Source organism: Lontra canadensis, unplaced genomic scaffold (genome assembly GCF_010015895.1).
Source record: "Lontra canadensis isolate GAN:19392208 unplaced genomic scaffold, GSC_riverotter_1.0 scaffold217, whole genome shotgun sequence".
In the NCBI taxonomy this organism is placed as follows: Eukaryota; Metazoa; Chordata; class Mammalia; order Carnivora; family Mustelidae; genus Lontra; species Lontra canadensis.
The window spans coordinates 277146-295437 of NW_022631211.1; the positions used below are offsets into that span (position 1 = coordinate 277146).

An 18292-nucleotide genomic window follows, 5' to 3' on the forward strand; every position below is an offset into this window, starting at 1 on the left:
CTAAATATTTGAAATAATTAAATAAACTGCATAGACTAGCAGTTCTTATATAATTCTTAGTAACAGTACCGATAGTGGGCACCCTTGTCTTATTCCTGATTTTAGTGGGAATGTCCCTATATTTTCCCATTAAGCTTGATGTTGGCTTTTGGACTGACTCAAATATATTATTATATCATGTTAAATAAGCATCTATTCCTACTACTTTGAGGATTTTTATCTAGAAATGGTTGTTTAATTTTAGCAAATGTACCATTTTCATTAAAAAAAAACTCCACATTTAAAAGGATTGAAATATTTTAATTCAACAAATGAACTACAAAAAACAGCAGCTATAAGCATGGAGATGATCATTTAAACAATAGGGAAATGCTTTAAATTATAATATTTAAACTTCCCTTATTACTATTTAAATTTCATTCATTGTATCAGTATAATACTTCATCTCAGCATCTACAATTTTAACAAATGCTTGGAAAGTTTTTTGTTCAGAAACAGATGCTGGTCTAACAGAAACACATTTGAAAATATTCTTTTTCTGGTCATAGTTTCCAACACACCTATGAACTCGGCCTCTAATCAGTCTTGGAAGTTCACGATCCTGTTTTTAAAAAAATAAATATCAAAGATGTTATCATTTACTTCATCTGAATTTCAGTTTTTTAAAACTAATCATATGACCAACTAAATAGGAATCACCCCCAAAAAGCTGTAATTCCCTCAACCGGATTTAGGGCCCCACTGCCTGTAAGACCAAGATAGCTAGGCATATATGGGTGTCCTGCCACAGAGGAAAGATGTTCACCTGGGTAGGGCTTCTTACAAGCTGGTAAGCTATTGGTCTTAAAAGACAGTAACTCCCAGGGTAATGGCACATGAATTATTCATTTTATTAGACTGCTAGAGTTCTACTTCCAGTAGAAAGCAGACCAGGTAGTTCAGACCAACTCTCTAGCTAAGAACAACTCAAATAGGTGGATGAAATATTTTTAAATCTCCTCATAGACATTAGAGAGATACCAATGCAGTGAGGGAGTAGAGAGACTCCCATCTGGGAAAAGACAGAAGTCCAAAGTGGGGCTTGACATTTAGGAATGTTTCCCCTTGAGATTATCTGTCAAGAACAGTCAAGGCAGTTGAGTCTAAGAAACTGAGCAGAGGTTTTGACAGGCTCCTAGGACTGGGAGATAAAAAACGGAATCAGAGGCTCCCAAGGAAAAGAGATTCTGGTCACCACTCTCACCCTCACCCTTAGCTTAGGGGTGGTACCCAAAAGGGCTATAGATTTCATGCGACTAGTAAAATGGAAAAAGACCAGCCAGCATCAAATCTTCTGAATCATTAACTAAAGGTGAGTATTCTGGAATTCCCTTCACCAAATGGTCATAAAAAACACTAGGTATAAAAGGTAGCATTGATAATTGCTAAAAAGACTATATTAAAAAGCAGAATTTCTGTTCCTCAACAGCCATCACTAAGACTAAAAAAGCAGGGCCCCGTGTGGCTCAGTCATTAAGCATCTGCCTTTAGCTCGGGTCATGATCAAGCCTGGCATCAAGCCCCGCATTCGGCTCCCTACTTGGCAGGAAGCCTGCTTCTCCCTCTCTCACTCCCCTGCCTGTATTTCCTCTCTCACCGTGTCTCTGTCAAATAAATAAATACATCTTTAAAAAAAATAAAAGACTAAAAAAGCAAACTATGGAGTATGAGAAAAAATTTGCAATACAAATAATGGACAAATAACTTGTACCCAAAATAGTCACACACAAAAAACCTCCGATAAATCAGTAAGGATAAAACAATAACTCAATAGAAAAGAGCAAGAGGCCTGAAAAGACTTTACAGAAGAAGGTGTCTAAGTGGCCAGTAAACATACAAGGCGTTCAAGCTCATTAGTTACCAGGGAACTGCAGAAAAGTAAGGTAGCACTAAAAACCTACATGGCTGAAATAAAAAAGACTGACAGCACTAAGTGTTGATAAGAATGCAGAAAAACTGTTAATTCGTCTACACTGATTGTGAGAGTGGAAATAAGTACAAACCTTTGGAAAATTCTTTGGTAAATAACTACTACATTGGAACATACACATGAACTATGATGCAGTGATTTTACTTCTAGGTATATGCTCAACAGAAATGTGTGTATATGCACAAAAGATATATACAAGACTATTCATAGAATATTATTCATAACAGCAAAAAATCTGGAAACTTGGATATCACCAACAGTAGAATAGAAAGCTAAATTGTTTTACAACAGAATATTGTACATGGAAATATAAATAAATAGACTACAGCCTCACAGAATAACAGATGAATCTTACAAACATTGTGTTGAGGCAAAGACTTTAAAGACATACCATATAATACTATTTATATAAGGTTCAAAACTAAATAGATTTAATTTGTGATATTAAAAATCAGCATAGTAGTTGCTTTTAGGTAGGAGAGAGGAGGTAGAGAATGGGAGGAGACACAGAATGCATGGAGTGACAGCAATATTCTTTTTCTTAGCCTTGGTAATGTCCATTTTGTGATATGTCATAGGTATCTCACAGAACTGTACAATTATGATTTGTATACTTTTAGGTATATGTTATACTTCAATAAAAGATTTTTTTAAAGATTCTATTCATTTATTCATGAGAAACAGAGAGAGAAGAGGAGGCAGAGGGAGAAGCAGGCTCCCTGCTTGAGCAGGAAGCCTGATGAGGAACTCAATCCCAGGACCCCAGGACCATGACCTGGGCCGAAGGCAGACGCCCAACCAACTGAGCCACCCAGGTGCCCTCAATAAAATATTTTTAAACTTAATAGACTAGAGAAAAATAAGGATTAAAGATATTATAGAAATTAGTAATATAATTTCTTTTTTCATCTACTATGTGTCAGAAAATGTACATTCATATATTTTATTATCTAATCTCCAAAACAATCTTTCAGTAGGAATTAGTCTTCCCATTTTACAGATTAAAAAAACTCAGGGAATTTAAGTAGCTTACTCAAGGTCATAAAGCTAGTAAATAGTGGGGTAAAAATTGGAATCCAAGTCTGATTTCAGAATTAATACCAAACTCTTCTACAAAGTATGTAAGTTTTACAAAGTCTCCAGCCTCCTTTGTCACCTGCAGGCTAATTTGTCACCAAGAATCTTTCCTAAATCCCAGCCCACTCCCTGCCTTCCTCCAACTTCAGAACCACTGTCCTTCCACACTCTGTTGATTATAAACTATGTGCAGTTTCCTCTACAATCCACGCTCTCAGCTTCATGTCCTTGCATTTGCTGCCCTCTTACCTAGTAATTCATTCTTCCAACCTCTCCCCTCCCCCAACACACTTTGGCTTCATTTATTACTCTTTAAACATGTAAGATAAGATAAGTTACTACATTCTTGAAAAGTCTTTCTCTGATCTGCCCCATCCTGTCTACTTTTATAGCATACCATACATGCCTCTACATACCACTTATCACACCACAATGTAACATTTATGTACCTCTTCCTGAGACTACAATAAACTCCGAAAGAAAGAGCTTTTTAGCACTTGTATTCTACTTTGTATCCCTTGCATCTAGTACAGCACCTGGCACACAGTAGGTTATCTCTATCAGCTGAACAAATAAACTTTAAAGTCAGAATTAAAACCAAACAAAATGTTGAAAGTAATACCAAATTGTTAACAGAATTTCTACTATGATGGAATTATAACCAGCCTTTGTATGTTTGGTTGGCACAAGCTTTGCAAAGAATATTTAAACAAATACTCACTATTTCATAAAATACACAAGGCAGAGTGTTTCTCCCATCTCTCATAAGGAATGTCTTTGAATAATATGGACCAGGTGTAACAGCTGAATCGAGAACAGCTAAGCAACATTAAAATAGGGGAGAAAATCAGTGCTGGTAAAATGCAACTAAAATTTAACAGTGGGAACTAATATTTAAATAACTATTCCTACACAAAGCTCTTCTAGTTTTATTTATACAATAATAAAGACTACATCTTAAGTGGGAACAATATCTCTGAAATTGTTATATACTAAGGAAAACAAAATTTCTGGCCCTATTCAACTCAGGAGTTAAGACAGAGCCCCGTAACAATCTTTCCCATTTTAACATTATGAATCAGAAGAATATGACGAAAAATAATACGTCTTAAGTCACACAAATCAATAACAAATCTAAGAAATGAAGAAAATCCTAATAAACCATAATATTCTTTTCCAAATTTTATTTTTAAGATCCCCTAGGTATTCCTATAGACATTTAAAACTATTGTCCAAATAGTATTACTGAGGTTTTCCAAAGTACTATACCTACCCAATATTTCAAAAAGAAGTACAGTTTTCTGTGCATGTTCACGCCAGTACTTCATGCTTTCAATAACTGCAGATATAATTCTTAAAGAATTATCTTTTTCCTTAAGCTTTAACTGATAAAATGAGCTTTCCTTTTGAAAAATAAAAACATAACATTAGAAAAACCTTTCTTTTTTTTTTTTTTTTTACCCTTGATCTTAGCTAAAAGGCCGAGAAGCGATTCATTTTTTTTTTTTTTTCTTGTCACACTCTTTCACTTTCCATGTAAAGATTCTAGGTCCTTTTGTATAGAATATGTAAGAAAATATTGAAAATTTTAGTAGTTATTCCCTTAAATTAAAGACATCATTAGCAGTTTATAGGAGGAGAAACTAGGATATACTTGAAGACAATAAACCAAGAAGAAAATTATTTGTATGGACATTCACGCACTCATTTATTTATTCACTGAATATTTTTAGAGCATTGTGTGCCAATCCTCTGATAAACACAGGTGCATAAAACATAGTTCCTTTCCCTAATGTGTTCACACTCTAACAGGGGAGTCAAACACACTTACTCGTTCATTTCAAAAGTACTTACTGGCATTTACTATGTGCCAAACACAGCTAATGAGGAACCACCACTGAACAAAACAGACAAGATACCTCACCGATATTGCCCTCTAATGGAGTATTCAGAAAATAAACAAATAAATACATAATAGAATGTCAGGAATTAATATATCCTATGAATTAAAGAAAAACAGAGTAAAAGGATAAAGAGAAATAGGAATTATTATTTTAAATAGGTTGTTAAGTGAGGGTTGAGGGAACAGCAAAATATAAAGGTCCTGTGGTGAGAATGTGTTTGGCATTTTTAAAGATCAACTAAGAATACAGTACGTCAAGTACTAATTTCAGGGGGGAAGAGGGTACTTTCCCTTGTGAGGGAGGCAGCACATCAAAGAATACTTGATGGGACTTTTTTTTCTAACTACAGTTACCTTCCCTCCTCCTCCCCTTCCTAACCAAGTTACAAATACCTACCATTGAGAGCTACTGCCATAATGAACAATTGTTACTAAGGTAACTATCATTCTTTTGTACAAGGAAACATACGGTTGAAAGCCACTGTGATATATGCTACATTAGTCAGATTTCTAGCAAAAAAAAAAAAAAAAAATACCCCAAATGGCTTGTTGAAAAGACTTCTTAACAGGTGTATGGGCAAAACAAACAGGGTACTTAAAGCCCTCGAGACTAACAACAATAAGAGACTTCTATTATTCCTAGGCTGAAAGGACAAGGGAAAGAAAATTATCACACCTGTGAAAGCTGGATTCACGTAAGAGCTGTACCATTTGGGGACAGCTACTGCCCACAATACAGCATTTAAACAGGGAGAAAATAGGAAAACCCAACCTCTCTCCCTCCCCTCTGATTTCCTGCCAGTGACACCCACTGGCTGACCCCTAACAAGAGCTAGCCTGGGGACCTCAGGAGGCTGCACTACGTAGGGCAACTCAGCCTTCCAGAGCACCGAGAGTGGAGAGTAAAAAATCTCTTGGGCCAGGGTACAAGGGAAGAAAGGTAGGGAACAACCAGCACACAAAATATATAAAAGATATTTACAAAGAACAAATAGAGCAAAGAGTGGTGAGAGGGGGAAGTAAGGCTGATATATAGATATAGGGAAAAAATTAAACCAAAGCAGAGTCATATTAGAGTGCATATCATGTTCAGAGAATTGTGAAAGGTCTGAAATGGCTAGTATATAAAAGAATTTGTAGATTATGGAATATGAAGCTAGAAAAGTAAAATAAACTCTGGCTTGCAGTCCAAATCTAACCTGTTGTCTGTTTTTGAAAACTTTTATTGGAACACAGTCAAGTCTATTATTTATGTATTGTCTATGGTTGCTTCCAAACTACAATGGTAGAGCTGAGTGGTACACTTAAGAGAGACAATATGACTCATAAAGTAAAAAAATATTTACTATCTGGCCCTTTAAAAAAAGAGTTTGCTGACCCCTGTTACAAAAAATGAGACTGACACATAAAGGACTGGGAGAAATTTCTCTAAGTAATGGATAAACTCTCATCATCTCAATCATCAATCAACAGTGAGATTCAGAATCCAGTAGCACACTCTAAGGCAACTATGAAAAGGAGCAGTCACTCATAATCACAAAGAAAATATTTTGAAACATTCATCTACATCAGCGACCAGGCATTTGTGTTAATCATGTAATGCATGCCATGAGATTGATTTTTAAATGCTCTTATCTCTGTAATTTAAGTATTTATCTCATTTTTAAATGTAAATGATCCATATTTATAAAGTTTACCTTAAGACTACTTTTTTCTGGAATATCATCCAACATTTTCTTCTTAAATAGACTTTGTTGAAAACTAGGCTTAAATGCCTGTAAAGCACTGCTTTTGTCTAGACCTCTCATTGTGGAGCCAGGTATTTCTGACGAATTTGTTTGTCTGAGTACTTTGGCTTCTCTTTGGTGAGATAAGTTAGGAGGTTCTGATATTCTTAATTGTTTCCCTTGCTGAGCTCCCCAACAGGAATTTATTCCATCATTTGCCACCAGGTTTGTTCTTTTGCATTGAGGCCTAACATCATTTCTGTCCGATGTTTTCCAGCTGGTATTTTTGCTGCCATCCCTGTAGCTGTAATAGATTTTTTAAAAATTAATATTAGTTTTTTTGTTTCTATATATTTTTTCTTTTAAAAAATTAATAGTGGGGGCGACTGGGTGGCTCAGTGGGTTAAGCGACTGCCTTCGGCTCAGGTCATGATCTCAGGGTCCTAGGATCGAGCCCCGCATCGGGCTCTCTGCTCAGCAGGGAGCCTGCTTCCCTCTCTCTCTCTCTCTCTCTCTCTGCCTGCCTCTCTGTCTACTTGTGATCTCTCTCTGTCAAATAAATAAATAAAATCTTTTAAAAAATTTAAAAAATAAAAAATTAATAGTGAAAAATTATGATTTATAAAGTACTTTGTAACTACTGACTAGTTGGAACTCCCAAATACATTATCACAACAACTCTGCAATGGATCATACCTCTCTTTTTAGGTGATGAAACCGAGGAAGTAACTTGCCTGAAGTTATACAGCAAGTTATTGTCAATCTGGAACCCAGAGAATCCTAATCTCCCAACTCAGAGTCTAGTGTTATAACGCATATGTTTTAAACTATATAGGCTTTCATATGACAGTGGTTGTCTCTTAGTGGTAAGATTCTGAGGATATTTGCCTGCTTCTTTATGTATTTATTTTTTAAATTTTCTACAATAAAATTTTAACAAGTTAAGTTATGGCTTATAGGTGATTTTAAATCACAAGGAGAATAAACACAAGCAGTGTAGATAACTTTGATTAGAAATTTTATGCTTTTACTATATAGCTTAAAAGTCCAATTAATGAATCTGTTGCAACCTTTTAGTAACTACATTAATCTAGTAACAGCTGATGAGAACATGAGGTTAATGAGGCCAAAATCCAAAGTATAATTTCTAAGCAGACCAGTTAAGAGTTCAACAGGGAGAAACTAATCCAGGTCACAAATTCTTATTTCTGGGTAATTTTCCTGAAAATATCACTGGTATTACAAGGGGGCAAATAATACAACTCATCCCTTGTTAGAGAAAATAATACAGGTTCCCTAGTGACTAGGCACAAGTCCAGACTGTATGGGGCCTGAAGCTTGTTAATGTGGGCAGCCCTCTTAAATAAATTAGGTGCAAAATTAGGTATGAAAATAAGGACAGGAGATATCATGAATAATTTCAAACCTTAAAGTTGATGAATCTCACAAACTTCAAAATATCCAGGAAAAAAATTACTTGTATTTTTATTAATTAACTGTCTGATACACCTCTTTAAAATTTTTCCTACATTCACCACCTCTTCATATGACAGCAATTTTATTTTCAGTAGAGAGAACAGAAACCAAACTTCGCCTTTCTCCTCTCATGGCTATAAAAATTATGTTTATTATTCAATTTAGAAAAGTTTCTTTGTTTCACAACTCCTTATTTTTTTTTAAGATTTTATTTATTTATTTGACAGACAAGTAGGCAGAGAGAGAGGATGAAGCAGGCTCCCTGCTGAGCAGAGAGCCTAATATGGAGCTTGATCCCAGGATCCGAGGCAAGGCAGAGGTTTTAACCCACTGAGCCACCCAAGCACCCCTCACAGCTCCTTATTGATAATGCATTTTAACTTCTTCCCACATTTTTGTCTAGGAGGCGCTCCTGGCCTGGGGACAAGCCCTGGAAGAACCACAGTCCTTTGACCTTCCTGAGTAAGCCCACACAAGGATGCTGCTTCAGCAGCCAGTCTAGCTCAGCCATGTCCTCAAATCCCAGCCAGACCATGAAAGGCACTAAATCTGTAGTGGCTTCTGAGAAGGGAAGGGTAGTGTCTGCTTTGGATCCTTCTCTTTGGATCTAGGTGTCCAATGAGATCCCAAGAACAAGCGCTTAACGGGGGCTACATGGATGTGAAGATAAAGCAGAGATTCTAAACCTAAACAGAGAACCAGTTAAAAGAGCTTCAGCAGATTACCAGCCACCTAACTGGGTTTTCTAATGGTTTTTGCTCCTGGATTTTCTGTTGTTATAGTCCAACTGTCTGATAGATTATCTATGATTTCAAATTGGAATATCTAATACTGACTGCCTGTCCATATTACAATGTTACCTAATTCTCAAATGCCAGTCAGAAGGCATTTTCTTACAGCATCTGCAGCTGAAACTGTGCCTCTGAGGACGATCTCAAACCACTGAATGGCCTAGGTAATAAGCCCTGGTTCTAAAGAAAGTAACTAACTGGTTCTGAAGAAACCAGTATGATCAAAACTAATTTTAAAATATGTATATTGTTTTTATGTACTTAAGTATTTTATTAATATTTATCCCCTTTAAAAAATATGGTATCTCTAATAAAAGTGAAGGTAATGTTAACTTTACAGGATTGCTGTAAGAATTATTTTTTTTAAAGATTTTATTTATTTATTTGACAGAAAGAGAGAGAGATCACAAGTAGACAGAGAGGCAGGCAGAGAGAGGAGGAAGGAGGCTCACTGCTGAGCAGAGAGCCCGATGCGGGGCTCGATCCCAGGACCCTGAGATCATGACTGGAGCGAAGGCAGGGGCTTAACCCACTGAGCCACCCAGGCACCCCTGCTGTAAGGATTATTAAAATAATGTATCATAGCACTAAACAAGACTGATACAAGATATATGTTTGATGTTGTTTCTCTAATATTTTGTTCCCAAAAGTATTTTCTTTGGTAGTTACTAGTTACTCAAGAATACTAAAATCCAACCTAACAAATAATCCATGTCCTTTCCCTAACTATTTATTTTTTCATCGTATTTAGGGATTAAATTTAGACTCTTATAGCAATAATCCAGGAGCATTCTCGCTACCTTCCTTGACGGTCATCTTCATTTCCTGAGAACCTACCACTGTTTATGTACACACATTTTGGTCCTCATCTTTCTTTCTTACTCTGTTCTGTTTATGGAGCTGACTGTCTTACTAGGGTGAGATTCACCATTCTATTTGGTTGGCAATTCCTAAATATATCCAACTCTAAAATACAGTTCTTCCTGACTCTTTACCTACTGTCAATTAGATTATTAATGATCTGTAGCATGATGACAAATATAGGCAGAAATTTGGATATAACGTGAAGAATGCTTTGGAAACATATTCACTGACAAATTTGCCCATTTTTTTAAAATTTGCCTATTATTAAAGTCTTATATAGCATTTTAAAACTTCTTTTATAAAACGTAGCTAATACTGCTATGGGGTTAGTTACTATTTAGCATAAAAATTTCCTAAATTTTAATTTTGCCCGAGAAAGGAAGAAGAGATGAAGGAAGAGGGAATGGAGGAGAGAAAAAGAGGGGAAAGAGAAGGGATAGAAAAAAGAAAAATCTTAAATAAACTCACCTCCAGTGACTCTTGCTTCTTTCAGTATTTAATTGAGTAGACTTAGACATGGAATCTTGACTTCTCAGAGGATGAGAAACTGAATGTGGTATTTGCCTTTCAAAGAAATAGGTCTTATTAAATATTAATAGTTTGTTTCCAAACTGAGAAATGTAAAATATACAATGAAGAATAACATCAGTCAGTAACAGACACATATAGTCAGTAGTATATATCTTTCCACCTACCCTGTGTTCATTGTTTTCATTGAAGGAGGAAACTCTGGATTCACAGCTTCCCAAGCCCAATCTCAAAAGATACAAATAGCATAGACAAAAGTAAGATACATATCATTTTTTAAAAATAATCACTTCATATTTATTTAATAGGTGGAAAACTAAAAGCCTGGAGAAGAAAAGGACTTGGAAGATATGGGCATGTTCTTCAAACAGCACTTTATTGTGGAATTTGTCACAGCCTGCCTTATTAATTCTCATAGATGTCTTCCTTTCTCATTGTATTTTAAACAAAGGTAGTAGTTTAATCTGTATCTTTTCCATGATCAGTTCTAGTGTAGAACCTTGTACTTTGTAGCATGAATTTAGTGTAATCAATGTTTCTTCAATTTTTTTGAACCCAACCCACAGCAAAAAAGTACAACATAGCCCAGAATATATGTGCACACACACACGTACACACATGCATGGTATACATGAGAGAGAGAGAGAGAGAGAGAGAGACAAAGGAGAGAGAACATAACAAAACTGCAATATCAGTCTGTATCCTTACCATGTGTGTTGCACCCTGACATTTTCTATTCTACTCTATTCTCTTCTATTTCCTTCAAACTAATGGATCAAGACGAAAATTTGAAAAACACTGATCTAGCCATATCTCTTACCCAATATAAGAATATTACATCTCTGACAGATTTTAATCCTGCTCAGAGCTTGGACAGTTCAGTATTTCAGGAGGATGAACATTTCCCAATGGAAGACAACATTCATGCTATTTATAAAAATACTTTAAATGTCAGAGAATTTTTTTAAATGGCAGAGGATGATCAGATAAATGCCAATTTATGCACATCCATATGGATTTTTTCCTTTGTCAATAAAAATGAAAATAATATAAAATTCCTACTTTGAATTCCTCAAATATGGAAGAAAAGAAAATAATTATAGATTTACAAGCAGACTAAGGCCTGGAGGGGTGAGGGAGAGAGAGGAAGTGAGAGAAATTTTAAAATTCTAGTTGCAAAAGATCTTATTAAAGATTTTTAAGGTATCCTCAAAAATATGTAAATGTATACAATCAGCATATACCAAGTATATTTCAGAATGCCTGCCTATCCATGCCTTTTTCTGAGGAGAAATAAAAAGTCAGCAAACATTAAGACCTCTCAGCACCCACCACCACAGCTAACTGTTGCAGAGATGAGAGGCCTAATCATAAAGCTAAACCAGAATTTTAGTGACCTTACTTAAAAAGATGTGCTGAACCAAAGGCTGTCTTTAGAATTTAATCAAAAGATACAGAAGGCAGTCAACAGTGGACTCTGAGAACTAGAAGTAAAAGGCTATGTCAACTTCCAGCAAGGACAATTTAGTTCACGGGCTAGTTGAAGTTATAAGGAAGCCAAGTGGATGAGAGAAATAAAGTAACAAATGAAGAAAAGCAAAAATGCTCAGAAGAGAAAAAAGCCAAGCAGTAGAAATTTTAGGCTTCTATCCTTCCTAAGGTCTAAATTTTCTCCCATTTTTCCTGTGTTCATGTGTACACATATCCCAATTCCTGAGGCAACTTGAGTTTCACCACTCTTTATCACCACATGCCTAAGTTACAATATCCATATATCTTGAAAAAGAAAAAAACAAATCTTTACAATGTGGGTTACAACTTCATTAGAACAAAGGCTTCAGATCTAAGATACTCCATTTAAATGCTAAGCCACCCTTGTAGACAAGGAAACTCAAACTACTGTACTGGAATGTTCAGAAAGAGCCAAGTAATCCCTATATTTGGATAGGGGAAAGAAGAAAAAAAAATAAACTTTCTATTTCCATTGTAATAAAATTAAAATGTTAATTTTCTATAATCTTAATTCCTATTTTTTGAAAATTTTCACCATATTTCCTCACCTGGCGGTAAAGGAGGGAAATCATAACTATCAGAAGCAGTACTGCTACTTGGATCATTTGTAAGTGGACTGGATGTTAATGGTTGTCTATTCCTCTTCTTCTGATTGAACAATGGTACAGGCAAACAGCCTAAATTGAATGTACCAATAAATTAGTACATAAGAGGCAAACAGATCTAGTTAAAGAATAATTATGTATAATAACAACTTTGATTTGTCTACTTCTATATGTTAATTTTATATTTATTACAGATATATTTCTGTATCTTTGCATTGATTTTTACATTCTTTTTAAGGTCCCAAATAACCTCATTTGTCTCTATTAAAAACTCCTTTCCTGTTCTACATTAACACTGATTTAATTTCACTTGTTTGGAAGTAATTCCCATCTCCTTCCTCACCCCCCAACCCTTTCCAAATCCACTTTTTGTTTTCCTTATTTCCTTTCTGTGCTTCTTATTACCATGTCACTGGAGGGGGCCCTTCAAATACAATAGAGGTGAGGGAGAACCAAACTCTGACCCATGCTTTCCAAAACCCTAACCACTCTTTGGACTGTGACAGCACACCCTTTAGGGCCATGGTTCTCCAACTTTAGTCTAAGATTTACATGGAATTTTCCTTAACACGCCAGTTCCTAGACCCCACTCTCATGGATTTTATTTCAACAGATTTAGTTTGGAATCCAAAACTCTGCAATTTTAACATGCACTCCAGGTGTCTGTAATGGATATTTTCTGTGGATCATTTTCTGAATGCTTAAAGTGATAATATTCAATCCACATGAGGATAAATAAATATTATGTCCAAGCCCTCCAGATGGGAGGCCTGGGATCTCAAGTCAAGCCAAAAGTCAGAATTTATAAACACTAAAACTAGAAGAGATCTCAGACAAAAAGGGGTCTGAAAAGCTTGCACAGTGCCTAGATAAAAAGCTGGGAAAATTATGTGAGCTCTGAAATCAGACTGCCTGAGTTTGAATCACAACTTCAAAGTATACATTTGGGCAATTTTCTTAACTCATTCTGCTACTATGACATACACAGAGAAGGAGGGAAATATAGTAATTAAGAGCATGACCACTAGAGCCAGATTCCTAGGTCCAAATGCTGGCTTTGCCACTTCATAAATTACTTATTTAACCTCTCTGTGCCTAAGTTTCTCATCTGGAAAACAGGAATGACAATTATAATGCCTATCCCAGAGGGCTGGTGTAAGGATTAAATAAATTAATACATATAATTAAATGCTAGAATACAATACAGCTATCATAAATAGCTATTATTGTCTTCACTGTGCATTATCACTAGACTCCTGGTTCTCTTCATCCTTATCCTCTATCCTTTTACTAATAAACTGGGAAAGCAGAAATGGTAGGGGAAGTTGTTAGGGAGATAGAAATATTTTAAATAAGAAAGTCACAAATACAAATAGAAATAAATCTATTTCTATGTTTTCAGCTTAAGAGTGAACAACAACTCAAGCACATAAAGTTTGTAGAAAGAAAGGGTAAATCCAGGAATGTTTCATTTTACTCCTACCTCTGCCACTAAATGTTCTAAGTTATTTTATTTCCTTGGACCTTAAAAGTAAAGAGGCTAGACTATATGTTCAATCTTTTTAAAAAGTTCCTCCCAAAATGTTCCATCTATAAACTTCACAAGGTTTACATGGTATATACAAATATATACAAAATTTACAAATATATATTTGTAAATTTATTTATAAATATATAAATTATATAAATATATTATATATAAAAATTATATTTGTAAATATATAAATATATTACAAAAATATACAAAATTTAAAATAAAAATTTAATAAATAAAATTGAATATAATTGTTCAATACCTGCTGTACTTCGAGTTGAATTTTCACTTAGGTTTCTCTTCATTTTTTTCAATATCAAAGTCTGTAACGTTTCTTTAGCATTCCAAATTTACAAATGAAGTTGTCTGACTAAATCTTCAAAGAAAGAAATTTGCAACTCAAATTGTATCAACAAAAAAAATCAAATTCTCAGCCTAGTAATTACTGAAATTATGATTTAACACTATGGTTTCAAACCTGATAAGGAAATCACTTTACAGCATCTTTTCTTCCTGCATAAGAATTTCTAACAATCTACTTTTCCAACTCTGTTCGAAATTGGTTAGGACTAAAGCGGCTATACCTCTCTTCCTAAACATGCACGGATTTGCACACACTCTATGTAATGTATTCTAGGGCCAAGGACCCACAATAGCAACAGTTCTGAAACAAATTTATAAAGACGGAAATGGACTACAACACTGGCAAACTGGTATGCTTACAAGGCAACCAATGAAACAAAAACAATTGAACTAACAGCATGAGAACAAGCTCTATCTCACTTTAAAACACTGTGGAGATCACTTGCTTTGGCCATTAATTTGAGACCCCTGTATTATATAGTATCAAAGACTAAAGCCACAAAATCCAGAATAATTGTAATGATAAGTTTCTATTCAGTGTCTACTTAACTCCAACAAGTGAAAGAAGTTTTTTTGTTTTTTCTTTTACAACAAAGTATGTTGTAATTTTTTCCATGTTCAGCGTCCTAATATATTTCAATTGCAATTTAATTCAACAAACACTTACCTATTACATGAAAAGGCAAAACACAAACGTAAACAAGGTAATTTCTGTTCCTAAACTCACTATCCAATGAGGAAAATAGACATGAATACAACAATGTAAATCGTACTGAGATAAACATTAATGTCTAAATAACACTTATAGAAATAAAACTTGGGAAACATAAGTTCAGAGACTGTTTCTGCTTTGTTTCCACATCCTGGGCTTGAAGCCGGATATAGCAGGCCCTTTAGAAAATATTCCTGATGTCATTCTAGGAAGAAAAAGAGAGGTTGTGCGACTTTTTCTCATCAAGGAAATACCAATGTAACTCACACACTGAACCTAGAGAGGGGCTTACAAGGGCTATTACATTTCTGAATACCATGCAAACAAAATAAGCATCCTCCCCCAGACCATGGAGTCAGGGACCCCGAGTTGCCCGACCCCAACTTCTAACTGGACCCAGAAGGCAGTAATGCAGTTGACAGCGTCGATGAGCAAAAAGTATGCCCAATGTACACACGCACACGCGCGCGCGCGCACACACACACACACACACACTCTCTCTCTCTCTCTCCCCCAGTCCCCCCCGTCAAAGCCCACTGTCTCGTCTCAAATGGCGACCCGGAAGGCCTATTATGGCTCCTCCTAGGCGGCCCAGTCAGGAGTAAATTCTCTTCCAACGACCTCTACTGATTTGTGGACCGGATAAGTTTGGTAACTAGGGATAATACAGTCTTTCCCTTCTTGACCCTCCAGCCAACACGACGCGCAACTTCAACCTTCAGGTTCCTACGCCTCCAAATAACCGTCGTCTTCGGCCTGTTGCTTCCCGTGGACACACTCCAGTCAGCTACGGCCCACTTCCCGGCCTCCGAAAAAGCGCGAGAAGTCGGGCTTTACGCAGACGCGCCGCCACCCGTGCCTCCAATTGCGCAGGCGCAGAGGTCCCCTGCGTTTGGGTCATTGGTGCAAATGGTGTCGTCTAGCGTGGGCGATGAGAAGGATGCATGCTCGCTATCTTAGGAAGAAGAACGTTAACGCACCTCCCACTCACAACTGTGAGGTACGTAGCACAGGAATGGCTGTAGGGACAAGCCTGTTTCTGTTCACTGCTGAGGTGTACCCAGGACTGGTGGCCCAACACACCCTCCCCACCCCCACCACGCGCACGTATATTTTAGGTTCTAGACATCAATTTGTAAGATGCTGGGAATTCACTTAGAAGAGAGTAACTCAAAGGCCACAGGCCTCAAAACCAGGTCATAGGGTTTGTTTCAACTCCCTTGGTCATAGCTGGGAATTAAAGTCACTTGGCAGCCAGTGGGAGAGCTGAAGCTGGGTTAAAAAGAGGGCCCTGCAAATCCAAGTAGAGTCAATAAGGCTGGGACTGTGCTGTGCAAGCTCGGTGGAGAACAAGCACTTGAGACCGGGGAGAGGAAACGGAATGGTGCAGTGACCGGGGCTCTGACCCTCACGTGATAGGCGGTCACTGCCTGGCCCCTTGGTCTTGGGCAAGTTATTGACCTCCTCTAAACCTATATTTCGCTTCCCAATATAACTACTTAATTAACTGTCCTCAAAGTATTAAAATAGAGAATGAACAGTCCTGGCACACAGTAAATGCTCAATAAATGTTAGCTTTTATTTAGTAACAGTAGCTATTTACTGAATGTTTACTAGACGCCATAAATAGTAATCCTAGCTCCACCTGGAGTCCAAGACATGTTTTGTTGTTACTATAACTTCTGACCATTTGAAGACTGGGATAGGTGAACAGAAATGTGCAGAGGGTCTAGAGATCGAGGGAAGGTTATTGGTACAGGCCTAGGACTATGAAACCATGAGACATGTACAGTTGACCCTTGAACAGCACAGATTTGAACTGTGCAGGTCTAGTTACACATGGATTTTTTTTTTAAGATTTTATTTATTTATTTGACAGAGACACAGCAAGAGAGGGAACACAAGCAGAGGAGGGAGTGGGAGAGAGAGAGAAGCAGGCTTCCCACCAAGCAGGGAGCCTGATGTGGGGCTTGATCCCAAGAGCCTGGGATCATGACCTGAGCTGAAGGGAGACGCCCAAGGACTGAGCTACACAGGAGCCCCTATATATGGATTTTTGTTAGAGTATGATACTGTACATGTATTTTCTCTGCCATGATTTTCTTATTAACATTTTCTCGAGCTTACTTTATTGTAAGGATACAGTATATAATACATACACAAAATACGTGTTAATTGTCTCTTGGTAAGGCTTCTAGTCAGCAGTAGTCTATTAGTAATTTAAGTTGTTGGGGAATCAGAAGTTATACAAGGATTTTCAACTGCTTGGAGGTCAACACCCCTAACCCCTGTGTTGTTGGAGGGTCAACTCTTGTAAGATGAAGTCAGAAGAAGAATGAGGGGCACCTGGGTGGCTCAGTCAATTAAGGCACAGACTCTTGATTTCGGCTCTTGTCGTGATCTCAGGGTTGTGAGATAGAGCCCTACATCAGGCTCCCCACTAGGTGAGGAGCCTGCATATGAGTCTCTCTCTCCTTCTATCTCTGCCCCTTTCCCTCCTTAAAAAAAAAAAAAAAAAAGAATAAGTATGAATGCTAAACTAAGGAATAACTTTGAAGGAATAGTGTCTTCATTTAATCTGAAAAAGAGATTTCACACAATAAAATGTCTGAAAAGATTTGTGAGTTGTCATGGTTCCAAAAAAGAGACCTTTGAAAATGACTAAAAGCTTTGGGAAAACCAATTTTTACCTTACACACACACACACACACACACACACCCCACACACACCCCAAAAATGGATTTCTCATTAAAAACAAATACTTTAAACCCACTATGAGCAACATGTGTGTTATGTCTGTCAGGACTATTGACATGGTCAATGTGGAATCTTTACTAGCAGTGTATAAACTTAACCTATTTTATACTGATCTTGTTTTGGCTACATTGATTTGTTTTCATCTGGAAAGTTGGTCAGAATGGGTGACAGCAAGAGGGCCACAAAGGAAGGAAAAAATTTAAATAGTGAGAGTAGTTTGATTAATTACATGACTGCTAGACAACCGCATTATGAATGAGATAACTTCCTTATATGTAATATTGGAGAAAAGACCCTCCTTATCCTCCAGTCATACTATTTTGTAAACAACAACTTAAATGTGTCTCCTACAAAATTTTTTGCATGCATTTATTGGATGACCAAGACTATGAAAAATTTATTCTCCCTTTGTTTTATACTACATTATTTTACTAATAAATCAGGCACCTTCACCCCTACAAAACATTTGTAGT

The 18292-nt window shown here is 36.6% G+C and overlaps 1 protein-coding gene across 3 annotated transcripts; it reads right to left on the reverse strand.

The window, feature by feature from the left end:
* Positions 1-317: 317 nt before the first annotated feature.
* SPATA22 (spermatogenesis associated 22) lies at positions 318-15820 on the reverse strand. Of its 3 annotated transcripts, none has more exons than XM_032848990.1 (9): positions 15778-15820; positions 14249-14362; positions 12396-12524; positions 10503-10563; positions 10276-10371; positions 6647-6980; positions 4320-4449; positions 3768-3865; positions 318-601 (listed from the first exon to the last, which is right to left on the reverse strand). In XM_032848990.1, exons 2-9 carry the CDS (start codon positions 14289-14291, stop codon positions 410-412), a joined length of 1083 nt encoding a protein of 360 aa, XP_032704881.1. In that variant the 5' UTR covers positions 14292-14362; positions 15778-15820; the 3' UTR covers positions 318-409. The 3 variants fall into 3 exon arrangements, with proteins under 3 accessions (XP_032704881.1, XP_032704880.1, XP_032704882.1); XM_032848989.1 differs by having other exon boundaries at positions 15772-15814; XM_032848991.1 differs by lacking the exon at positions 15778-15820 and adding an exon at positions 14465-14546.
* Positions 15821-18292: the final 2472 nt, after the last annotated feature.

Bases quoted from the DNA above. Each gene is read 5' to 3' on its own strand.
- SPATA22 (XM_032848990.1), bottom strand. From the start codon at position 14,291: ATGAAGAGAAACCTAAGTGAAAATTCAACTCGAAGTACAGCAG. The intron at 6,981-10,275 runs GTGAGTTTATTT...AATCTATTACAG, and splicing joins AGAAGCAAGAGTCACTGGAG to CTACAGGGATGGCAGCAAAA. The intron at 602-3,767 runs GTGAGTATTTGT...TTTTAAAAACAG, and splicing joins CTTGTGTATTTTATGAAATA to GATCGTGAACTTCCAAGACT.